At 42.5% G+C, this 26,574-nt stretch overlaps 1 protein-coding gene across 3 annotated transcripts in view; it reads left to right on the top strand.

Annotated features, from left to right (window-relative positions):
* The first annotated feature begins 451 nt into the window (after positions 1–451).
* The window catches only part of LOC139229688 (butyrophilin subfamily 1 member A1-like), a 71,843-nt gene continuing 45,720 nt past the window's right edge, over positions 452–26,574 (top strand). For all 3 annotated transcript variants that reach the window (XM_070861211.1, XM_070861210.1, XM_070861209.1), the window contains exons 1-4: positions 452–543; positions 1,461–1,548; positions 4,184–4,531; positions 24,464–24,748. In XM_070861211.1, the coding sequence (XP_070717312.1) occupies positions 1,491–1,548; positions 4,184–4,531; positions 24,464–24,748 (691 nt within the window). In that variant the 5' untranslated portion in view covers positions 452–543; positions 1,461–1,490. The remainder of the gene's footprint in view (positions 544–1,460; positions 1,549–4,183; positions 4,532–24,463; positions 24,749–26,574) is intronic.

The raw sequence follows: 26,574 nt of genomic DNA, 5'->3' as shown, positions 1-26,574 counted from the left end.
AGGTCGATGAACTTTCGTCAGACGATATCCAATGGTTGAGGGATCAAGAACGAGGGGCTTTACATGCAAGATTTAATGTAGGAGGAAGCAAGGTAAACTTTACACAGAGTTGTGCGGCTGTGGAATTCACTTCTCGGGTCAGTGGTTGAGGCACAATGTTCTGGTGTGACAAGTGGTTCTTGTGCTTTTATCCAATACAGGCTTCAGCGCAGAAATTCAAAAGTGTAGAACCTAACTCAGAGAATAACTATGGTACTGTCGTGAAATATATTCAGTCTTCACTTTATTAATTAAATACATGTGTTGAAATGACAGATTATTAATTCTCTGGGATTATAATTTAATTAGTAACTTTCGTGTGATTACACACGAGACCAGCCAATCACCATGTGTGAGGAGCGAGTGATTATTACTCAATTTCGAAACTCAGTGAAAAACGAAAGTAAGAATTTTCAAGGACCAGCTGCTGTAAACGCGTTTACGCCTTACAGACCTGGTGGAAAAAGGCGGAAAATCTTCGATCAGATTGTCGGAAAACAAGAGGTGAGTCCCAAATATTTTTAACTTCAGGGGACGGTTTCAGTCCCAGTGGGATTGGGCTGCTTTTGATGGTGAAAGGTCCCAATTTAATACAAGCAGTTGAACGCGAACCTGCTGGAGATTTTTAAACGTTTCGTTGCACACTTTATAAAATGTTTCTAAATACCTTTAATAGTGTATCGAACTGGATCCTACCGGTATAAGAGGACGGTAGGGAGAGGGTATTTTAGACATTAAACCGCCAGAGTCAAAGAGCGACCAGAAAGAAACACAGAAGTGAAAGGAACATAATCTTGGGGCGGCCATTACATGAAACCTCGCTGCGACAAATAGTTGAGACCCTGTAGGTAGTTCCGTTATCTCTGGAAAGAAACCTTTAATTCGAGAGGTTTTCCTGTGCTAAAACCACCCTACTCTTGCACATCCCCGAATTTTCTGTCCTCCACCATTGGCGGCCGCGCCTTCAGCTGCCTGGACCCTGAGCTCTGGAATTCCCTCCCTGAACCTCTCCAACTTTCTCTCCTCCTGATGAGATGATCCTTTAAACCGACCTCTTCGACCAAGCTTATGCTGACCTGTCCGAGCATATCCTTATGTGGCCCTTCACCTGGGATACTCGTGCTGTTTTTAAAAAAAACATATTTTCTCTTGTGTAACAAAGTAAATGTAATAATCCATAAAGTCAAGCATCTGAAAGAAGAATTCCATTAATCTGCAAAACTAGGAATGTTTTCAGTTATTGAACTAAATTCAGTTTATTTGGCCATATAAAGGGTTAAATCTGTGGCGTCAGAGTTTTACATTTCACCAGAAAATTGGTAGAAGTGCAAAACCTGTTTAACAATGGTATGTTAATATTGCACCTATAGCATAAGATTTATGACACATAATGTGAACTGTGTTGATTTTCTATGCATCAGGGATGGTTATTCTGCTGAGATATTGCAAAGATGGAAGAAATTTACCTCATTGTGCTTTTACTCCTTGGGATTTTCTTCTCTGTATACGGTAAGAATATTAAAATTTATTTTAATTATACAATAATATACAATACATAGTATTCTGCTGTGACGGTGTAACTGTCAAGATTGCAAAGACGAATTAATTATTAAGTAAACATAAGCTGTTTCAGAATTTAACTCTTGCTTGGTCAGTAAACTTAGTGAGTGTAAAATTTCACTTCATTGCAAACAATCATGTTTCAAGATTTCTTACTATACCTGCAAGGAGGGAGGGAAGGGAATGAGATGAGAACATTAGTGTACTATATGTTGAAAATGCTGCTATTGAGCTAAACTTAGCTCACATCAAGGAGTTAAAATCACAGGCCAGTGGGGCTGGTAAGTGTAAATTCATCATCAGATAGAGGATCTAAACAACCATCTTTCAGACAATGAAAGTTAGTTGTTGCGATGAGAACCCTATTCATTTGAACTCAGCAGATATCATTGTCAAGTTAACCTGGCAGACTGATCTCTTTGGGGGGGAGGTGGAGCTAGCTATTTTGACTAAAAGCTAATTCTGAATCACAATTTTAAGAGGAGAGATAGAGGGGGAAAAAAGGCTTTTGGGAACGAGAATATACCTGCACAGGCAGTCTGACAGCAAAAGGCTGCAATTCGAGAGGAGACTGCAGGGATAGGAGGTTCTGGCCTAGACTGTAGAACAGAATGCCGAGGGACTATTCTGATTAAGTTAAGTAAGACAACTCCCTGAAGAGCGCAGCATAGTGCATTCATTATTTATTCATGTGATCACATGGAGCTAAGAACATAAGAAATAGCAGGAGTAGGCCATACGGCCCCTCGAGCCTGCTCCGCCATTTAATAAGATCATGGCTGATCTGATCATGGACTCAGCTCCACTTCCCTGCCCGCTCCCCATAACTCCTTATCGTTTAAGTAATTGTCAATTTCTGTCTTAAATTTATTCAATGTTCCAGCTTCCACAGCTCTCTGAGGCAGCGAATTCCACAGATTAACAACCCTCAGAAGAAATTTCTCCTCATCTCTGTTTTAAATGGGTGGCCCCTTACCCTCGAGTTCTAGTCTCCCCATCACTGGAAACATCCTCTCTGCATCCACCTTGTCAAGCCCCCTCTTAATCTTATACGCTTCGATAAGTTCTGTTGATTTGAATTCAGTAAATCTGATCACAATTATTGTTCTGTCTGTTTGCATTACTTTGGAATAAAGCAGATAAATGCCTCACCTAGTATTGATTCAGTCTGCTGTCAGATTGAAGAAATGCATATGCAAAAGACACAGTGATGTGCTCTGTATTGCAAGCAGTTGCATTGTTGCTCACTATTGCATGAATAGTTATAAAACAGTTCAAGTCCCTTCCCGTAAAATTAAAATGTTTGGTCCATTTCTGACAGTTACTGACAGTCTAGAACACAATGTATGATTGTGCCGAAGTATAGGTGTGTGACCCTGTAAGTCTAATTGCTATTAAATAATCATTGGGCAAGGTTCATTAAGGATGCTTAATAGTAAGGCAAGGTTACTAATTTATAGTTTCTCTGCAATTACTGACATCATGGAAATTGAGCTAAAATATGACGACTGCTTCCGCAAAACAAATGATTTATTCAATTACTGTAAATCAATGGCCCTGAAATATTTGATGTTACATGGGGTAGAACAATATACCTATATATTTTATTCACTGTGAGCAATGCCATTGGAGATCTGCTGTTTACATATTTGCTCCACTCTTCTGAAAGTCTTTCTTATGCCAACATGTGTTGTTAATCACGTTCCTGTTCCACTATCACCAAGTTCCCTTCTCTCCCTCGACTTCACTCACACATGCTGTTTACTCTTTATTTTGCACTTTAATTCTGCACTCTATCGTTCCTGCTAACCAATAATTGAACATTAGGGACAACTAAAAGATGTTAGTGTGCAAAGTAGCTCTCCCTATAACATTAAAGGGTTATAGAGTAATTTCCCTTTAACTGTACTTGAGCATATAATCTAGGCTGACACAATGTAGGGAGTACAGGTACTACACAGTCAGGGATGCTGACTTTCAGATCAATCATTAACTGAGATCCTGTCTGCCTCAGACCTCATGGCACTATTCAAAGAGTGTTTCCTGATGTTGTGGATTACCTTACACTCAACTAACATCACCAAAATCACTTTACCTGGTCATTCATTCATTTTGCTGATGTTGGAACCTTATTTTCTGCAAATATGCTGCCACACATGCTTACAGTCGCTGGCTGTTGTCCATTTCAAAAATATTCCGCGAGTTTCAAAGTACTTTGCAACATCCTGAGGATGTGATCAGGAGCTATATAAATACAAGTTTGTTCTCCATTTTGCTCTAATATACTTAGATATACACAGAAAATATTAATCTATAGAGAGCTCCCCAATTAATAATTTGTTTGGTATTAAATTAGAAATATTTATTTACTGAGTTCATAGTCTTCTTTCCAAAAAGATTTTAAACAACCGTTGCTTCCAACAGCTACATAGAGCAATATATTTTATCTTCTGTTCAAATTAAGGATATTTGTTTATAATTGTTTCATTAAGAGGGGATTCCAATGACAACACTTCGTCTTAATTCTTCAACTTAAGGAAATATTTTTAAATGTAAGTAATTTCATTACCCAATAATTCAACAGGTAAATTCACAGTTACTGGACCAACTCATCCTGTTGTAGCCATTGTGGGTGAAGATGTTCTATTGAAATGTCAGCTTGTGCCAGATATATCCGTCAGCAACATGGTGGTGAGATGGCTTAAATCAGACATTGGTTTAGCAGTACACATGTACAGAAATGGAGAAGATGACACTGCTGCTCAGGATCATGATTACAGGGGAAGGACTGAACTGTTTAAAGATGAACTGACCAAAGGAAATGTTTCTCTTAGAATAAAGAACACAAGGGTGTTTGATGAGGGGAAATACATATGTTCAGTTGATGATGAAACAGATTTTGAAGAAACTGTGATCGAGCTGAAAGTTGGAGGTTAGTGAACATATCTACTTACAAGCTAAGAACATTGGGAAATCAACACGGTCTTTAAACATTTTTCGGTCAAAATTCAAGTGCTTTTTTAAAAAGAAAAGATTTTTTCATTACCTGTTATTTATATGCACTGTATATTTCATAAAGAAAAAACCAGCACAGATTGGTTCAACAAGAGTATTCAAAAGGACAGAAACTAAGGGATGTTCCAATTAAGGGTATTTCTTTAAATTGTTTAATTAAGGAGAACTACTAAATACAGTCAAATTTAAGACATTCCATTAAGTTAAAGTAATTCCATCGCACAGAATTCATGACCACCATTACTGGTTTTATCCTAATGTATATCATTATTCTAGTGTATCATTATCCTAGAAAATGAAGAATTAGAAAGCGAGTTAGGTTAGCTGCTTTCAGTCTTGTCTTTGAATGTGGTTTATCTTCCATATACTTAAATCTTCATCGTCTGCTTATACCGCCACTTGTTACCGCGCACAGGAGGTGGCTAATTGGTGGCAAAGACCTGCCTTCGACAGTAAGCAGCATCAACGCCTCATCCTAAATTGAGTCAACTTCTGGGCAGAGGCACCAAGTGGCAATACTGCATCGGCTAACACCACCCGCGTGGTGATGTTATAAAGCATGCAAAGACTCCTTGGTGCCTCTATCGCAATATTTAGTTTGTACGGCTGCTGTTCTTACAGCCTGAAAAAAGAGTTGAGTAAACAGCGGAAATCGGCCGGAATCAGCCAAGAGAGCAAGGTAAGTTTTTTTTTCTTTCTTGATTTTTTTCGTTAGTTTTAACAGTGGGGAAGTTTATGTGTGGGTCGGAGAAGTTTGAATTCTTTTTTCTTCCGTTTTTCAGCTAGCATGGCGGCAGCCTCCCAATGCAAAATTCAGTGGGCCTCCTGATCTCCCGCCCGAGGATGAGTGTGCAACGGCACTTTTTAGAGCTGCTCTCTCATCTTTAGGTGTCAAAACTGAATTTGGCATTAGGAGCCTGCACCTAATGCCTGGCGGTAAAATCAGCACTCAGGCCGTGACACTGCAGCAAAAACTGCCATACCGAATTTCAAACTCTAAATGTCTTTTGAGCTTGTTTTAAGTTTCTTTTGATGCAAGATTAAATGAAAAAAGGAATAACTTTATCAACACACCTTTGTGCATTGCTGGTTGGAAAAGCTCTTCATGAAACATCTGAAAGAGTGGTGATTAGTTAAAATCACTGTACATTCATTCAAATGTTGGTGGCATTTAAACATTTGACAAGACCATGATCATTCTCGTCCTAAATATCCACAGCAGCAGGTAACACCACTGCATCTTTCAGAGTTCCTCAGTTCTGAAGGAAATACCTGGAATGTTTCCTTCAAGAAACACACAATGCTAGAGAATGATAGAAGTTTACAGCACGGAAGGAGGCCATTTCGGCCCATTGTGTCCATACCGGCCAATAAGAGGCTATCCAGCCTAATCCCACTTTTCGGCTCAAAGTCCATAACTCTGCAGGTTACGGCACTTCAGGTGCATATCCAAATACTTTTAAAATGTGGTGAGGGTTTCTGCCTCTACCACCCGTTCAGGCAGTGAGTTCCAAACCCCCACCACCCTCTACGTGAATAAATTTCCCCTCAAATCCTCTCTAAACCTTCTACCAATTACTTTAAATTTATGCCCCCTGGTTGTTGACCTTTCTGCTAATGGAAATAAGCCCTGTCTATCCACTCTAGGTCCCTCATAATGTTATACATCTCAATCAGGTCTCCCCTCAGCCTCATCTGTTCCAATGAAAACAAATCCAGCCTTTCTAATCTTTCCTCATAGCTTAGATTCTCCACACCCGGCAACATCCTTGTAAATCTCCTCTGTACCCGCTCCAGTTCAATCGCGTCCTTCCTGTAATGCGGTGACCAGAACTGCACGCAGTACTCCAGCTGTGGCCTAACCAGTGTTTTATACAGTTCAAGCATAACACCCCTGCTCTTCTATTCTATGCCTCGGCTAATAAAGGCAAGCATTCCGTATGCGTTCTTAACCACCTTATCTACCTGGCCTGCTACTTTCAGGGATCTGAGGACAGGCACTCCAAGGTCCCTTTGTTCTACACTTCGAAGTATCCTACCATTTAATGTGCATTCCCTTTCCTTGTTGGCCCTCCCAAAATGCATTACCTCATAATTCTTTGGATTAAATTCCATTTGCCACTGTTCTGCCCACCTGACCAGTTGATTGATATCTTCCTGCAGTCCGCAGCTTTCTTCTTCATCAGCATCATCTGCAAACTTCCTGAATATAGGGGGTATGATTAAGTCTAGATCACTGATGTATATCACAAAAAGCAAGGGACCTAGTACTGAGCTCTGCGGAACCCCATTGGAAACAACCTTCCATTCGCAAAAACACCGATCAACCATTACTCTTTGCTTCCTGCCTCCGAGCCAATTTTAGATCCAACTTGCCACTTTGCCCTGGATCCCATGGGTTTTTTACTTTTGTGACCAGTCTGCCATGTGGGACCTTATGAAAAGCTGTGCTAAAATCCATATACATTACATCATACGCTTTTTGCCTTCATCAACCCTCCTGGTTATCTCCTCAAAAAATTCAATCAAGTTAGTCAGACAAGACCTTCCCTTAACAAATCCATGCTGTCCTTGATTAATTCGTTTCTTTCTAAGTGAAGATTTATCCTGTCCTTCAGGATTTTTTCCAATAATTTTCCCACCACTGAGGTTAGGCTGACTGGCCTGTAATTACTCGGTTTATCCCTTTCTCCCTTCTTAAACAAGGGTACCACATTAGCAGTCTTCTTGCACCACACCTGAAGCCACAGAGGATTGGAAAATGATCGTCAAAGCCTCTGCTATTTCCTCTCTTGCTTCACTTAACAGCCTGGGATACATTTCATATGGATCTGGGAACTAAACCACTTTCAAAGTTGCTAAACCCCTTAATACCTCCTTTCTCACTATGTTGCTTTCATCTAATATTTCACACTTCTTCTCCTCGATAGTAGTTTCTGCATTGCCCCTCTCTTTTGTGTAAACAGATGCAAAGTATTCATTAAGAACCATATCCACATCTTCCGCCTCCACACACACATTACCCTCATGGTCTCTAATAGGCCCTACCCTTTCTTTAGTTATCCTCTTGCTCTTAATATATTCATAAAACATCTTTGGGTTTTTCTTGATTTTACTTGCCAAGAATTTTCATGCTCTCTCTTTGTTTTCCGAATATCCTTTTTAATTTCACCCCTGGATTTTCTTTCCTCCTCTAGAGATTCTGCAGTATTTAGCCCTCAGTATCTGTCATAAACCTCCCTTTTTTTTTTCTTCTACCCTGTATATCCCTCAACATCCAGGGGGCTCTAGATTTGTTAGTCCCACCCTTTTTCTTTAAGGGCACATATTTGACCTGAACCCTACGGATCTCCTCCTTGAATGCCTCCCACCGCTCCGACACTGATTTATCTTCAAGTAGCTGTTTGCAGTCCACTATGGCCAAATCACTTCTCAGTTTAGCAAAGTTGGCTTTTCCCCCAATTTAGAACTTTTATTTTTAGATTTAACTTTAGGAGATAAGATCAACAGATACTCGAGTGTACTTGAGCCTCCTGATCACAAATTGCAGTGCGGCGTCTAATTGGTTGGCCCCATTTTTAGTGAAAAGTCTCTTGCTTCATCTTGGCGTTCTTCAGTGACCTGTTGAACTTGCGTCCCGTGTAATGGCACAGAGGGAGTGCAATTCTTTGCCAGGTGTTCACCTATTTCAATACCATTGATGCTGGCAAATACGTGCTCTGCGACAGGGATTTCAACTGCACAAATCCTGGTCTTGGTCGGCCTGTATCATTGGTGGAAAGGTTTAGGGATCCGCATAGGTTCTTCACATCTGATGGTAACATCATCCTAACTCCAGCCTCTTCATGTAAACGAGGGCTGGAGCCAGTAGGAACAGTCAGTTGAAAATCATTACATTTTTTTGTATGTTCATTTCCTGTACCCTATCTTCTGGAGTGCACCCAGTGTCATACGTGAATCACCTTAGCCTCACTCCCTACCTGTTGTAGATGAAGTTTGCTCTAGTTTGTACAATGATGGAGTTAATGCATTTACGTTTTTGCAAGTCATCCTTGTAAGATCGTGCTTCCAGCATTTGTTTAGTTGGTCCTAGATCAAGTGAAAGAGGAAGATGTGAGTTTCCCCTTCTTGTGCTGGTAGTATACAGACAAAGTTCACCGTCACCCTCTGTCAGTGTATATGAGGACATTGATCAAGAAGCGAGATTCAAATCCAGATGGCTATAGAAGGAGCTACTTGATCTGAAGTCTTGCCTGGCTGCTGCCATCAAAGATCCAACTTTATTGTCTGACGAAATATTGGGACGTAAAGGTAAGCTCCTGTTAATAAGGGACAAGGGGTCTAATTATAGGAAAGAGCAGGGTTACTGAACCTGAGGGAGTATCACCTGCCAACATAAAATTTGTAACCAATGCAGCTACAAATAGTATTACTTCAAATAAGAAAGGTCGTTACAATCCAAGGCATGCAAAGGAAGTGATTAGAGACAGTAAAGTGGGCCCATTAGAGACAGCGACAGGAGAAATTATTATGGGCAGTAAGGAAATGGCAGACATTAAACTAATACATTGTATCTGGCTTCACGGTAGAAGACACAAAAAACATTCCAGAAATAAATGGGGAACCAAGGGTCTGGAGAGAATGAGGAACTTGAAGAAATCAGTATAAGTAAAGACATAGTACTGGAGAAATTAATGGGACTAGGTGACGACAAATCCCCTGGACCTGATGACCTGCATCCTAGGGTTTTAAAAGAGGTAGCTGCAGAGATAGTGGATGCACTGGTATTAATCTTCCAGAATTCTCTAGATTCGAGAACAGTTTCCTGAGGATTGGAAGGTAGCAAACATTACATCGCTATTTAAGAAAGGAGGAAGAGAAAAAAAACAGGGAAATGTAGGCCAATTAGCTTGACATCAGTCGTATGCAAAATGCAAGAATCTATTATTCATCCGTCATGACAGGCAGTCCCTTGGAATCGAGGAAGACTTGCTTCCACTCTAAATATGAGTCCTTAGGTGGCTGAACAGTCCAATATGGGAATTACAGTCTCTGTCACAGGTGGGACAGATAGTCGTTGAAGGAAAGGGTGGGTGGGACTGGTTTGCCGCACGCTCTTTCCACTGCCTGCGCTTGTTTTCTGCATGCTCTCGGCGATGGGACTCGAGGTGCTCAGCACACCCCCGGATGCACTTCCTCCATATAGGGCAGTCTTTGACCAGTGACTCCCAGCTCCCAGGTGTCAGTGGGGATGTTGCACTTTATCAGGGAGGCTTGTAACGTTTCCATTGCCCACCTTTGGTTAATTTGCCATGAAGGAGTTCCGAGTAGAACGCTTGCTTTGGGAGTCTTGTGTCTGGCATGCGAACTATGTGGCCTGCCCAACGGAGCTGATCAAGTGTGGTCAGTGCTTCAATGCTGGGGATGTTGGTCTGATCAAGGACGCTAATGTTGGTTAAGTCTTGTAGGATATCGTTGGCGGAGACATTGTTGGTGGTATTTCTCCAGTGACTTGAGGTGTCTACTGTACATGGTCTATGATTCTGAGCCATACAGGAGGGTGGGTATTACTACAGCCCTGTAGACCATGAGCTTGGTAGCAGTTTTGAGGGCCTGGTCTTCAAACACTCTTTTCCTCAGGTGGCCGAAGGCCGCACTGGAGGCGGTGTTGAATCTCATCGTCAATGCCTGCTCTTGTTGATAGGAGGCTCCCGAGATATGGGAAGTGGTCCACGTTATCCAGGGCTATGCCATGGATCTTGATGACTGGGGGACAGTGCTGTGCGGCGAGGACAGGCTGGTGGAGGACCTTTGTCTTACTGATGTTTAGCGTAAGGCCCATTCTTTCGTACGCCTCAGTAAATACGTCGACTATGTCCTGGAGTTCAGCCTTTGAATGTGCGCAGATGCAGGCGTGCACATAATAATAATCTATTATTAGGGACATGGTAACAGGGCACTTAGAAAATCGTAATATGATTGAGCAGGGCTAACATAGTTTTGTGAAAGGGAAACGTGTTTGATAAATCTGAAGAGTTTTTTGAAGATATAATTTGTAGGATGTATAAGGGGGATCAGTGGATGTAGTGCATTTGGATTTTCAAAAAGCATTCGATAAGGTGCCACACGAGGTTATTGCACAAAATTAGGACTCATGGGATTGGGGATCATATATTAGCATGGATTGAGGATTGGTTAATGGACAGAAAACAGAGAATAGGACTAAACGGCACAGTTTCAGGTGGTAACAAGCAGAGTACCACAAGGATCAGTGCCTGGGCCTCAGCTATTTACAATCTATATTAATGACTTAGATGAAGGGACTGAGTGTAATGTATCCAAGTTTGCTGATGATACAAAGTTAGGTGGGACAGTAAGCTGTGAGGAGGATGCAAAGAGGCTGCAGAGAGACATAGACAGGTTAACACTACGATTTAAGAAAGCAGGGAGAGAGAAAACAGGGAACTACAGGCCAGTTAGCTTGACATTGGTCGTCAGGAAAATGCTGGAATCCATTGTTAAGTAAGTGGTATCAAGGCACTTCGAAAATCATAACATGATTAGGCAGAGTCAACATGGTACCTGTATTCTGAAATGGAAATTGTGTTTGACAAATTTATTCAGAGTTTTGTAACTAGCAGGGTAGATAAATGGGAACCTGTGATGTATATTTGGATTTCCAAAAGGCATTTGATAAGGTGCCACAAAAAAAGGTTATTACACAACATAATGGCTCACGAGGTTGGGAGTAACATAGTAGCATGGATAGAGGATTGATTAACGGGCAGAAAACAGAGAGTAGGAATAAATGGATCTTTCTCAGGTTGGCAGGCTATAACTAGAGGGATGCCGCAAGGATCAGTGCTGGGGCCTCGGCTATTTACAATCTATATTAATGACCTAGATGAAGGGATCAAGTAAGTTTGCTGACGATACAAAGCTAGGTGGGATAGAAAGTGGTGAGGATGACACACAGTGCCTGCAAAGGAGTATGGACAGGTTAAGTGAGTGGGCAATAAGATGGCAGATGGAGTATAATGTAGGGAAATGTGAGCTTATTCACTTTGGTAGGAAAAATAGAAAAACAGAATATTTTTAAAATGTGAGAACCTTTTAAATGTTGGTGTTCAGACAGATTTGGGTGTCCTCGAGCAAGAAACACAGAAAGCTAGCATGCAGGAACAGCAAGCAATAAGGAAGGCAAATGGTATGTCGACCTTTATTGCAAGGGGGTTGGAGTATAAGGGTAAGGAAGTCTTTTTACAATTGTACAGGGCCTTGGTCAGACCATACCTGGAGTACTGTGCAGTTCTGGTCTCCTTGGATATACTTGCCTTGGACGCAGTGAAACAAAGGTTCACTAGATTGATTCCTGGGATGAGAGGGCTGCCCTATGATGAGGGATTGTGTAGAACGGGCCTATACTCTCGAGTTTAGAAGAATGAGAGGTGATCTCATTGAAACATATGTGATTCTGAAAGGAATTGACAGAATAGATCATAGAATCATAGAAATTTACAGCATGGCAGGAGGCTATTTCGGCCCAACGTGTCCGCGTCGGCAGACCAAGAGCTATCCTGCTAAATCCCACTTTCTACCTCTTGGTCTGTAGTCCTGTAAGTTACAGCACTTTAAGTGCACATCCAAGTATTTTTTAAATGTGGTGAGGCTTTCTGCCTCTACCACCCTTTCAGACAGTGAGTTCCAGACCCCCACCACCCTCTGGGTGAAGAAATTTCCCTCATATCTCCTTTAAACCTCCCCCCAATTACTTTAAATCTATGCCCCCTGGTTATTGACCCCTCTGCCAAGCGAAACGGGTCCTTGCTATCCACGCCCTCATAATTTTATACACCTCAATCAGGTCTCGCCTCAGCCTCCTCTGTTCCAAAGAAAACAGACCCAGCATCTCCAATCTTTCCACATAGCCAAAATTTTCCAGTCCAGGCAACATTCTTGTAAATCTTTTCTGCACCCTTTCCAGTGCAATCTGAGAGGTTGTTTCCCCTGGCTGGTGTGTCTAGAGCTAGGGGGCATAGTCTCAGGATAAGGCATAGGGAATTCATAGAATGCATACGGGATTGTTTCTTAGAACAGTATGGAACAGAACCTACAAGGGAGCAAGCTATCTTAGATCTGGTCCTGTGTAATGAGACAGGAAAAATAAACGATCCCCTAGTAAAAGATCCTCTCAGAATGAGTGATCACAGTATGGTTGAATTTGTAATACAGATTGAGGGTGAGGAAGTTGTGTCAGAAACGAGCGTACTGCTTAAACAAAGTGGACTACAGTGGGATGAGGGCAGAGTTGGCTAAAGTAGACTGGGAACACAGAGTAAACGGTGGCACAATTGAGGAACAGTGGAGGACTTTTAAGGAGCTCTTTCATAGTGCTCAACAAAAATATATTCCAGTGAAAAAGAAAGGCGGTAAGAGAAGGGATAACCAGCCATGGATAACCAAGGAAATAAAGGAGAGTATCAAATCAAAGACCAATGCGTATAAGGTGGCCAAGGTTAGTGGGAAACTAGAGGATTGGGAAAATTTTAAACAACAGCAAAGAATGACTAAAAAAGCAATAAAGAAAGGAAAGATAAATTTCGAAGGTAAACTTGCGCAAAACATAAAAACAGATAGTAAAAGCTTTTACAGATATATAAAACGGAAAAAAGTGACTAAAGTAAATGTTGGTCCCTTAGAAGATGAGAAGGGGGATTTAATAATGGGAAATGTGGAAATGGCTGAGACCTTAAACAATTATTTTGCTTCGGTCTTCACAGTGGAAGACACAAAAAACATGCCAAAAATTGCTGGTCACAGGAATGTGGGAAGGGAGGACCTTGAGACAATCACTATCACTAGGGGGGTAGTGCTGGACAGGCTAATGGGACTCAAGATAGACAAGTTCCCTGGTCCTGATGAAATGCATCCCAGGGTATTAAAAGAGATGGCGGAAGTTATAGCAGATGCATTCGTTATAATCTACCAAAATTCCCTGGACTCTGGGGAGGTACCAGCGGATTGGAAAGCAGCTAATGTAACGCCTCTGTTTAAAAAAGGGGGCAGACAAAAGGCAGGTAACTATAGGCCGGTTAGTTTAACATCTGTAGTGGGGAAAATGCTTGAAACTATCATTAAGGAAGAAATAGCGGGACATCTAGATAGGAATAGTGCAATCAAGCAGACGCAGCATGGATTCATGAAGGGGAAATCATGTTGAACTAATTTACTAGAATTCTTTGAGGATATAACGAGCATGGTGGATAGAGGTGTACCGATGGATGTGGTGTATTTAGATTTCCAAAAGGCATTCGATAAGGTGGCACACAAAATGTTACTGCAGAAGATAAAGGTTCGCGGAGTCAGAGGAAATGTATTAGCATGGATAGAGAATTGGCTGGCGAACAGAAAGCAGAGTGTCGGGATAAATGGGTTCTTTTCGGGTTGGAAATCGGTGGTTAGTGGTGTGCCACAGGGATCGGTGCTGAGACCACAACTGTTTACAATATACATAGATGACCTGGAAGAGGGGACAGAGTGTAGTGGAACAAAATTTGCAGATGACACTAAGATTAGTGGAAAAGCGGGTTGTGGCGAGGACACAGAGAGGCTGCAAAGAGATTTGGATAGGTTAAGCGAATGGGCTAAGGTTTGGCAGATGGAATACAATGTCGGAAAGTGTGAGGTCATCCACCTTGGAGGAAAAAAAAACGTAAAAGGGAATATTATTTGAATGGGGAGAAATTACAACATGCTGCGGTGCAGAGGGATCTGGGGGTCCTTGTGCATGAATCCCAAAAAGTTAGTTTGCAGGTGCAACAGGTAATCAGGAAGGCGAATGGAATGTTGGCCTTCATTGCGAGAGGGATGGAGTACAAAAGCAGGGAGGTCCTGCTGCAACTGTATAGGGTATTGGTGAGGCTGCACCTGGAGTACTGCGTGCAGTTTTGGTCACCTTACTTAAGGAAGGATATACTAGCTTTGGAGGAGGTACAGAGACGATTCACTCGGCTGATTCCGGAGATGAGGGGGTTACCTTATGATGATAGATTGAGTAGACTGGGTCTTTACTCGTTGGAGTTCAGAAGGATGAGGGGTGATCTTATAGAAACATTTAAAATCATGAAAGGGATAGACAAGATAGAGGCAGAGAGGTTGTTTCCACTGGTCGGGGAGACTAGAACTAGGGGGCACAGCCTCAAAATACGGGGGAGCCAATTTAAAACCGAGTTGAGAAGGAATTTCTTCTCCCAGAGGGTTGTGAATCTGTGGAATTCTCTACTCCAGAGGGCTGCAGATGCTCAGTTGTTGAGTATATTCAAGACAGAGGCCCATAAATTTTGGGGCACGAAGGACATTAAAGGATGTGGGGATAATGCGGGAAGGTGGAGTTGAGGTAGATGATCAGCCATGATCTTGTTGAATGGTGGAGCAGACGCAAAGGGCCAAATAGCCTACTCCTGCTTATTATAGGCAGAGGCCTATAAAAGGCCGCGAGAGGCAGCGGGAGTTCGTGGTCGCTGAGGCGTGAGTCCGGGGATCAGCAGAGGCCTATAAAAGGCCACGAGAGGCAGCAGGAGTTCGTGGTCGCTGAGGCGTGAGTCCGGGGATCGGCAGAGGCCTTTCAAAGGCCGCGAGAGGCAGCGGGAGTTCGTGGTCGCTGAGGTGTGAGTCCGGGGATCAGCAGAGGCCTTTCAAAGGCAGCGGGAGTTCGTGGTCGCTGAGGCGTGAGGCCTATAAAAGGCGTACTTGTGCAGCTACAGGGAGAAGGCAAAAAAGTAGAAAGAAACAGAAAGGTGACGTCACAGCCTAGGGGGTAAGTGATTGGCTGGTGATTGGTGAGTAGTTTTTCTTCTTTTGTTATATTAACTTTTAACATTGTTGTCACCAATTTAAGTATATCTAAGGGTTAAGTCATGGCAGGAGAGCTCGGTCGGGTGTTATGCTCCTCCTGTTCCATGTGGGAACTCAGGGACGACTCCAGTGTTCCTGACGACTACGTGTGCGGGAAGTGTATCCACCTCCAGCTCCTGACGGTCCGCGTTGCAGAGTTGGAGCTGAGAGTGGATTCACTCTAGAGCATCCACGATGCTGAGAATGACGTGAGTAGCACGTGTAGCGAGTTGGTTTTACCGCAGTAGAAGGGTCCACAGCCAGATAGGGAATGGAAGACCAGCAGGAAGAGTAGTGCAAGCAAGGTCGTGCAGGGGTCCCCTGTGGTCATCCCCCTGCAAAACAGATACACTGCTTTGGGTACTGTTGAGGGGTTGACTCATCAGGGGAGGGCAGCAGCAGCCAAGTTCATGGCACCGTGGCTGGCTCTGTTGCACAGGAGGGCAGGAAAAAGAGTGGGAGAGCGATAGTGATAGGGGATTCAATGGTGAGGGGAATAGATAGGCGTTTCTGCGGCCGCGACCGAGACTCCAGAATGGTATGTTGCCTCCCTGGTGCAAAGGTCAAGGATGTCTCGGAGTGGGTGCAGGACATTCTGAAAAGGGAGGGAGAACAGCCAGTTGTCGTGGTGCACATTGGTACCAACGACATAGGTAAAAAAAGAGATGAGGTCCTACGAAATGAATTTAAGGAACTAGGAGCTAAATTTAAAAAGTAGGACCTCAAAAGTAGTAATCTCGGGATTGCTACCAGTGCCACGTGCTAGTCAGAGTAGGAATCGCAGGATAGCGCAGATGAATACGTGGCTTGTGCAGTGGTGCTACAGGGAGGGATTCAAATTCCTGGGGCATTGGAACCGGTTCTGGGGGAGGTGGGACCAGTACAAACCGGACGGTCTGCACCTGGGCAGGACCGGAACCAATGTCCTTGGGGGAGTGTTTGCTAGTGCTGTTGGGGAGGAGTTAAAGTAATATGGCAGGGGGATGGGAACCAATGCAGGGAGACAGAGGGAAACAAAAAGGAGGCAAAAGCAAAAGACAGAAAGGAGATGAGGAAAAGTGGAGGGCAGAGAAACCCAAGGCAAAGAACAAAAAGGGCCACTGTACAGCAAAATTCTAAAAGGACAAAGGGTGTTAAAAAAACAAGCCTGAAGGCTTTGTGTCTTAATGCAAGGAGTATCCGCAATAAGGTGGATGAATTAACTGTGTAAATAGATGTTAACAAATATGATGTGATTGGGATTACGGAGACGTGGCTCCAGGATGATCAGGGCTGGGAACTCAACATCCAGGGGTATTCAACATTCAGGAAGGCTAGAATAAAAGGAAAAGGAGGTGGGGTAGCATTGCTGGTTAAAGAGGAGATTAATGCAATAGTTAGGAAAGACATTAGCTTGGATGATGTGGAATCTATATGGGTAGAGCTGCAGAACACCAAAGGGCAAAAAACGTTAGTGGGAGTTGTGTACAGACCTCCAAACAGTAGTAGTGATGTTGGGGAGGGCATCAAACAGGAAATTAGGGGTGCATGCAATAAAGGTGCAGCAGTTATAATGGGCGACTTTAATATGCACATAGATTGGGCTAGCCAAACTGGAAGCAATACGGTGGAGGAGGATTTCCTGGAGTGCATAAGGGATGGTTTTCTAGACCAATATGTTGAGGAACCAACTAGGGGGGAGGCCATCTTAGACTGGGTGTTGTGTAATGAGAGAGGATTAATTAGCAATCTCATTGTGCGAGGCCCCTTGGGGAAGAGTGACCATAATATGGTGGAATTCTGCATTCGGATGGAGAATGAAACAGTTAATTCAGAGACCATGGTCCAGAACTTAAAGAAGGGTAACTTTGAAGGTATGGGGCATGAATTGGCTAGGATAGATTGGCGAATGATACTTAAGGGGTTGACTGTGGATGGGCAATGGCAGATATTTAGAGACCGCATGGATGAACTACAACAATTGTACATTCCTGTCTGGCGTAAAAATAAAAAAGGGAAGGTGGCTCAACCGTGGCTATCAAGCAAAATCAGGGATAGTATTAAAGCCAAGGAAGTGGCATACAAATTGGCCAGAAATAGCAGCGAACCCGGGGACTGGGAGAAATTTAGAACTCAGCAGAGGAGGACAAAGGGTTTGAATAGGGCAGGGAAAATGGAGTACGAGAAGAAGCTTGCAGGGAACATTAAGGCGGATTGCAAAAGTTTCTATAGATATGTAAAGAGAAAAAGGTTAGTAAAGACAAACGTAGGTCGCCTGCAGTCAGAATCAGGGGAAGTCACAATGGGGAACAAAGAAATGGCAGACCAATTGAACAAGTACTTTGGTTCGGTATTCACTAAGGAGGACACAAACAACCTTGCGGATATAAAAGGGGTCAGAGAGTCTTGTAAGGAGGAGGAACTGAGGGAAATCTTTATTAGTCGGGAAATTGTGTTGGGGAAATTGATGGGATTGAAGGCCGATAAATCCCCAGGGCCTGATGGACTGCTTCCCAGAGTACTTAAGTAGGTGGCCTTGGAAATAGCGGATGCATTGACAGTCATTTTCCAACATTCCATTGACTCTGGATCAGTTCCTATCGAGTGGCGGGTAGCCAATGTAACCCCACTTTTTAAAAAAGGAGGAAGAGAAAATGGAATTATAGACCGGTCAGCCTGACATCGGTAGTGGGTAAAATGATGGAATCAATTATTAAGGATGTCATAGCAGCGCATTTGGAAAAAGGTGACATGATAGGTCCAAGTCAGCATGGATTTGTGAAAGGGAAATCATGCTTGACAAACCTTCTGGAATCTTTTGAGGATGTTTTCAGTAAAGTGGACAAGGGAGAACCAGTTGATGTGGTATATTTGGACTTTCAGAAGGCTTTCGACAAGGTCCCACACAAGAGATTAATGTGCAAAGTTAAAGCACATGGGATTGGAGGTAGTGTGCTGACGTGGATTGAGAACTGGTTGTCAGACAGGAAGCAAAGAGTAGGAGTAAATGGGTACTTTTCAGAATGGCAGGCAGTGACTAGTGGGGTACCGCAAGGTTCTGTGCTGGGGTCCCAGCTGTTTACATTGTACATTAATGATTTAGATGAGGGGATTAAATGTAGTATTTCCAAAATTGCGGATGACACTAAGTTGGGTGGCAGTGTGAGCTGCGAGGAGGATGCTATGAGCCTCAGAGTGACTTGGATAGGTTAGGTGAGTGGGCAAATGCATGGCAGATGAAGTATAATGTGGATAAATATGAGGTTATCCACTTTGGTGGTAAAAATAGAGAGACAGACTATTATCTGAATGTTGACAGATTAGGAAAAGGGGAGGTGCAATGAGACCTGGGTGTCATGGTACATCAGTCATTGAAGGTTGGCATGCAGGTACAGCAGGCGGTTAAGAAAGCAAATGGCATGTTGGCCTTCATAACGAGGGGATTTGAGTACAGGGGCAGGGAGGTATTGCTACAGTTGTACAGGGCCTTGGTGAGGCCACACCTGGAGTATTGTGTACAGTTGTGGTCTCCTAACTTGAGGAAGGACATTCTTGCTATTGAGGGAGTGCAGCAAAGATTCACCAGACTGATTCCTGGGATGGCGGGACTGACCTATCAAGAAAGACTGGATCAACTGGGCTTGTATTCACTGGAGTTCAGAAGAATGAGAGGGGATCTCATAGAAACGTTTAAAATTCTGATGGGTTTAGACAGGTTAGATGCAGGAAGAATGTTCCCAATGTTGGGGAAGTCCAGAACCAGGGGTCACAGTCTAAGGATAAGTGGTAAGCCATTTAGGACCGAGATGAGGAGAAACTTCTTCACCCAGAGAGTGGTGAACCTGTGGAATTCTCTACCACAGAAAGTAGTTGAGGCCAATTCACTAAATATATTCAAAAGGGAATTAGATGAAGTCCTTACTACTCGGGGGATCAAGGGGAATGGCGAGAAAGCGGGAAGGGGGTACTGAAGTTGCATGTTCAGCCATGAACTCATTGTATGGCGATGCAGGCTAGAAGGGCTGAATGCTGCTCCTGCACCTATTTTCTATGTTTCTATGTCTATGTTTCTTAAGTTCCAGGGAAATATCTTTATTTTTATATCTGTATCTATCTAAACATAACAACAAAATGTGACTTGGATGAAGGCAACAATAGCAAGACCTTCCAAAATTGTATATGAAACCAAAAGAAGAGGCAGTGTAAAGAATGAGAAATGGTGCAACCCGATTAAAGGTTTGAGGTATTTTTGTTAAATGGATCATTAGGTGGCAGATCCAGTACAACATGAATATTTTATGTCTGACAGCAAAGAACCTAAAAAGTTTGGGAGGGTGGAACATGAACACAAAGTGGCCGGTGGGGGGTTCGAATTTCATACGTGTTTGGATTGGGGCAAGTGGCAATTGGGGCACGCTTCTTGCATGCATAGAAACATGGAAAATTGGAGCAGTAGTTGGCATTCAGCCCTGCGAGCCTGCACCGCCATTCAATGTGATCGTGGCTGATCCGATATCTCAACACCATATTCCCGCTTTATCCCTATACCCCTTGATGCCTTTTGTGTCTAGAAATCTATCTATCTCCTTCTTAAATATATTCAGTGACTTGGTCTTCACAGCCTTCTGTGGTAGAGAATTCCACTGGTTCACCACCCCCTGAGTGAAGAAAATTTTCCTCATCTCAGTCCTAAATTTCCTACCCCATATCCTGAGACTGTGACCCGTTCTAGATTTCCCAGCCAGGGGAAACATCCTCCCCACATCCAGTCTGTCCAACTTCATCAGAATTTTTTACGTTTCAATGAGATTTGCTCTCATTCTTCTAAACTCTAGTGAAAACAAATCTAGTCGAGACAATCTCTCCTCATACGACAGTCCTGCCATCCCAGGAATCAGTCTGGTGAACCTTAGCTGCACTCCCTCTATGGCAAGTATATCCTTTCTTAGGTAAGGAGACCAAAACTGCACCCAATACTCCAGGTGTGGTCTCACCAAGGCCCTGTATAACTGTAGTAAGACATCCTTGCTCCTGTACTCAAATCCTCTTGCAATGAAGGCCAATATACCATTTGCTGTCCTAACTGCTTGCTGCACCTGCATGTTTGCTTTCAATGACTCGTGTACATCGACACTTTCCAAGCTATCACCATTTAAATAATACTTTGTCTTTCTGTTTTTTCTACCAAAATGGATAACTTCAAATTTATCCACATTATACTGCATCTGCCATGTATTTGCCCACTCACTCAACCTATCTAAATTGCCTTGCAGCGTCTTTGCATCCTCCTCACAACCCCACCTAGTTTTGTGTCGTCATATAAATATATATATATTTTTTGAATAAGACTGATCCCTGTGGTACCCCATTAGTCACTGCCCACCACCCTGAAAAAGGTCCGTTTATTCCTACTCTGTTTCCTGTCAGTTAACCAATTTTCAATCTATGCCAGTATATGCAATCCTATCTGCTTTAATTTTGCACACTAACCTCTTATGTGGGACTTTATCAAACGCCTTCTGCAAATCCATCCACTGGTTCTCCCTTATCTATTCTATCAGTTACATCCTCAAACTCCAGTAGGTTTGTCAAACACAATTTTCCTTTCATAAATCCATGTTGACATTGTCTAATCCCATTGATATTATTTAAGTATCCCATTATCACATCCTTTATAATAGACGCTAGCATTTTACCTACTACTGATGTTAGGCTAACCGGTCCGTAGTTCCCCGTTTTCTCTCTCCCTCCTTTTTAAAATAGTGGGATTACATTTGCCACCCTCCAATCTGCAGGAACTGTTCCATAATCTATATAATTTTGGAAGATGACAATCAATGCATCCACTATTTCCATGGCTATCTCTTTTTTAGTACTCTGGGATGCAGATTATCAGGCCCTGGGGATTTATCGGCTTTCAGTCCCATTAGTTTCTACAGCACTATTTTCTTACTAATAATCATTTCCTTTAATTCCTCTTGCTTACTAGACCCTTGGTTCCCTAGCATTTCTGGGACGTTATTTATATCCTCTTCCATGAAGACAGAACCGAAGTATTTATTTAATTGTTCAGCCATTTCCTTGTTCCCCATTATAAATTCTTCCAATGCTGACTGTAAAGGACCTACATTTGTCTTCACTAATCTTTTTCTTTTTTACATACTTGTAGAAACTTTTGCAGTCGGTTTCTATTCTGATATAGTTGAAGAGGGAAGATGTCCCTCAGTAGAAATTCTGCCTGCTCCTCTTTTCCTGTAGCAGGGGAAAATATGCCTGCATGAAGTAGGTAGGTTTACTGTACGAAAATGGAGTTGACTTGAGGCTTTTTTGATTAATTATCAACAGGAAGATGACTGTAGCAAAATGGTTCATTTTAAAACTGTCTTTAGCCTAATTGCCCACTCCCTCCCCTTCTTGAGCGGGTGGCAAGATGTTGCCCAAAATTCTTCTCTCTTCCCCCGGGCAGATGACCAAGGACTGTCGTAAATGGTGCGGCGCCTGTCTCCTTTATGTAAAGGACTCCTTCCCCTGGATTTGGGGTGGGGTCAATACCAGGTCATTCTGGCCAATAGAAGTACTGCCCCACCATATTTCTGGCAATGAAGTGAGGCTCCAGGAATTTCAGGGCCCATGTGTTTAAATGGATGTGTTCACCTCGGGTTTATTACAGACTTACCGACAAATCCATCAGCTCAATGCTTGGTTTTGGAAAAAAGACAATAACAGTTCCATTTGCAGTGGGATAGAGTACAAATCAAAGAGGTTATCTTGCTGCTATATAAGACACTGGTTCGATCTCATTTAAAGTACTGTATGCAGTTCTGGTCATCCAACCACTGGATAATATTCCCCATAGAGGATATTGAGCAAGCAATAAGAATGATTCTACAAATTCAGTTGCGAGGTAAGGTTAAGGAAGTGGGGGCTGGATTTTTGGCATTGATGTTGTTGGGGCTATAATGGCGACGGGGTGGGTAAGTGAACGCCTGGGAATAGTTTGCGCCTCAGTAATTAAGATTGGGCAGCTGGGCTCTAGGTCAGGGGGCGTAGCGCTAAGGTAGGTGCTGTACACTTCTCTTCAGCGCGAGCGTGGGAAACTCCCGAGCTGAAGAGCCGGGCCGGGAGCGCTCCGAGAGATGCCCGGGGGGAGCGGGGGGAAACCTAAAAAAACCCCACAAAAACATTCCCAAAACTTTGCCCACACCACCACAACACATCGCAAATACAATTTAAAGAAAAAACAATCACCCTTACCTTAGGAGTCCATTGCTCAACCCTTCGCCGACGGGATGGTTGGACTGCTCTGATTTCCCAGGTGATCAGTGCGAGGCTCGCTTTCCGCCGGTCGGGTCGGGTAATAGTCAAAACCCGCGTCGGTGTCGTAACCAGGAGCGTTGCACACCGGGCGCAGCTCTTGTCCGGGTGATTCCGTAATAATTTAATTGAAGTATTGTCGAAATCTCGACTCTCAATATACAACTCTAACACAATCAGCTCCGGTAGATGTACCTTTTATTTTTACTTGCAGCAAGGAAGAGTCTCACTCAGTCAAAGGCTAAGCGACGACTCCCAATATGGTACAGTTTCACACAGTATTTATACAGTAAATAACAAGTTATGGTTCCATCCTGTGTATTGGTTCTGCCTTTGCAGTCAGCGAAAACAGATAAAGAGTTAATGATTACCAAATCCTTGTCTTTACATTTTTCTCAAATGTCTCCTTTGTAAGTGATTTTGGTGGGCCAGATAGCGATGACCCGATTAGGGTGTGATAATGTGCTATTACCGGCTTTGCATTGTTTTAGGATTGTCCAGTTTGCTGGCCAGTTATTTGGGCCCATGATTTCCATAGTGGTTGATTGGGTACTTGGCTTCTTGCATATTATGGATGAGTTCTGTACAAGAGATAATGGCTGGTAATTTGAGTATCTCTTAGAGGGTGAATTGGTGCTGCATCTTTACAACCTTTATCCAGCCCTTCTAAGGTCTGGTATAGCGACAGACTATTGATAATACAGGGGAGCACAATGGGTGGTACTTATCTCAGCAAGACAGTCTTAATGTTGTCTGGTGGCTATTAATCAGCTATCAGCAGTTTCAGTCAGGGTTAGCATGTTTATGCAAACAGACTGTCTGTTGCAGAAGTTTCTAGCAGGGCCTGAACTCCATTTTGTTTTATGGCAAAAAGGGTACAAAAAACACAGTGTAATGCAACTTTAAAAATACATTTCCACAGTATTTAAGATTGTGAAACGTATTGACAAAATTGACATTAATTTAAAAATAGGAAGCTGGGAATAAAAAGGGAACATTCAAAAGAACTCTCTTTTTTGTAATAAACTTGAGAGATTTTTCCAGGCATGGCAAATTGAAATTTTTTTGGAGAAAGAAAAGACAAAAAAAGGGGAGGCTTGTTGGGTCGAATTAATTCTTTCCTGTTCCTTTTGAAACTTTTATTTTTTATTTTCTTACTGAATCCAATCCCTGATGCATACACTTTTGAAAGTTATTTTTCCTTTTAAATTTTCCTGAATAGGGTCTTCAAATGCCTTCTGCTGCCAGATATATTTATGATTAATTGGTCAGTCATACATATTTTTTCTCACCAATCTGCCTACAACCATCTCCTCTCCTCCTCCTCCTCCTCTTCTGCCCTTCCTGAAGGCATTGATTCCCAGCTGGGCTAAAATTCCACAGGTACGTGGTTCCCTCTGGTACCTCATCCAAGTTCTCATAGCTTAGTCTGCAACTGATATCTCATTCACATTAATTATTTAATCATCTTATTTACCTTAATCACCTGATTATTACACAAGAACATATTTTGAGAAGAAATATTGTTCATATCCTATTTGAGTCACATCACAAATATTCTGATATTATCAGGCAATAACAGTAAATTAATATTTCCCATGGGTTAAAGGAAGCATAATTAATAACCAGTGTTATTTCTAAATATGTTTATTGATCATTGTAGGCTTGGGACGTGAGCACTGGATCCAGATCGAGGGGTACCGTAAGAATGGAATTCAGCTTGTGTGTGAATCTAATGGATGGTACCCTGAGCCAGAGATACTGTGGACTGATGGAGATGGACAGAACTTAACAGCACAGTCTGAAATAAGTTACCACCAGGACTCGAAAGGCCTTGTAACTGTCCAGAGCAACATTGCTGTAACAAGAGATTCAACAAACAGGTTCAAGTGTCTCATACAGAACAAACTGTTGAAAAAAGAACAAGAAGCAACTATTGAGATATCAGGTCTGTAAATTATAAAATGAAATTAATTGAAGAGAATATTGATTGATTTGCAATTTCAATTCTGCCATACATGAAACCAAGACTGATGGTAAACTGACTGTGCTGCAAGATATTCTCATGTTATAGTTATGGTGGAAACGGTCTTTGGTATTAGTTGTACCACTTGTTTAATTTACCCCAGTATATTTGTGTAAACGGGTTGGCCCTGAAATTCCGAGATGTTGGTTCACTGCCAAAAATGTGGTGGAGCGAGACTTACTGACGTAGACTGTTCCAAAACCCAGGAGTGGGACCATCTACATAAAGAGGGAGAGCAATTGTGCCATTTGCAGTGCTTCCTGGATGTCTGTCCTACCACGACCAAGTGGGGTGGACTATTATGGCCAAAGATAGAAATATTTTTAAGGAACTTTTCCCCAATAGAAGTGGTGGTGTTTATTTTCTTGTGAGTTCTTCCCAAGTATCTTGGTCTTCTGGAGATTATAATTTTAACCTATGGTTACATGTTGGTGCTTAAAGCAGGCTTTGATTATTTGTTCCAGCAACAGGTTAAATATTAATTATTTTTCCCCAACAGGGCTGTTTAAAAACACTGCACTTTTTACCTTTTTATTTATATTCATTTTAAGAACATAAGAAATAGGAGCAGGAGTAGGCCATACGGTCCCTCGAGCCTGCTCCGCTATTTAATATGATCATGGCTGATCTGATCATGGACTCAGGTTCACTTCCCTGCCCGCTCCCCATAACCCCTTATTCCCTTATCGGTTAAGAAACTGTCTATCTCTGTCTTAAGTTTATTCAATCATCCAGCTTCCACAGCTATCTGAGGCAGGGAATTCCACAGATTTACAGCCCTCAGAGAAGAAATTGCTCCTCATCTCAGTTTTAAATAGGCAGCCCCTTATTCTAAGATTATGCCCCCTAGTTCTAGTCTCCCCTATCAGTGGAAATATCCTCCCTGCATCCAACTTGTCAAGCCCGCTCATAATCTTATATGTTTTGATAAGATCACACCTCTCAATATTCCAACAGTGGATATTCTAGGGGCTATAGGAGGGGAGGAACTTAACACAATCACAATCACAATCACTAAGGAGGTGGTACTCAGTAAGATAATGGGACTAAAGATGGATAAATCCCCTGGACCTGATGGCATGCATCCTAGGGTCTTAAGAGAACTAGCGGCAGGGATTGTGGATGCATTGGTTGTAATTTACCAAAATTCCCTGGATTCTGGGGAGATTTGAAAACTGCAAAAGTAACATATTTAAAAAAGGAGGCAGACAAAAAGCAGGAAACTATAGACCAGTTAGCCTGACATCTGTGGTTGGGAAAATGTTGGAGTCCATTATTAAAGAAGCAGTAGCAGGACATTTGGAAAAGCATAATTCAGTCAGGCAGAGTCAGCATGGATTTATGAAGGGGAAGTCATGTTTGACAAATTTGCTGGAGTTCTTTGAAGATGCAACGAACAGGGTGGATAAAGGGGAACCAGTGGATGTGGTGTATTTGGACTTCCAGGAGGCATTTGACAAGGTGCCAGAAAAAAGGTTACTGCACAAGATAAAAGTTCACGGGGTTGGGGATAATATATTAGCATGAATAGAGGATTGGCTAACTAAATGAAAAACAGAGTTGGGATAAATGGTTCATTCTCTGGTTGGCAACCAGTAACTAGTGGGGTGCCGCAGGGATCAGTGCTGGGACCCCAACTATTTACAATCTATACAAACGACTTGGAAGAAGGGACTGAGTGTAACGTAGCCAAGTTTGCTGACAATACAAAGATGGGAGGAAAAGCAATGTGTAAGGAGGACACACAA

This window comes from Pristiophorus japonicus, chromosome 19 (genome assembly GCF_044704955.1).
Source record: "Pristiophorus japonicus isolate sPriJap1 chromosome 19, sPriJap1.hap1, whole genome shotgun sequence".
Lineage (NCBI taxonomy): Eukaryota > Metazoa > Chordata > Chondrichthyes > Pristiophoridae > Pristiophorus > Pristiophorus japonicus.
Note: the sequence above shows the minus strand (reverse complement) of the source record. Positions and strands in the feature narration are given on the sequence as shown.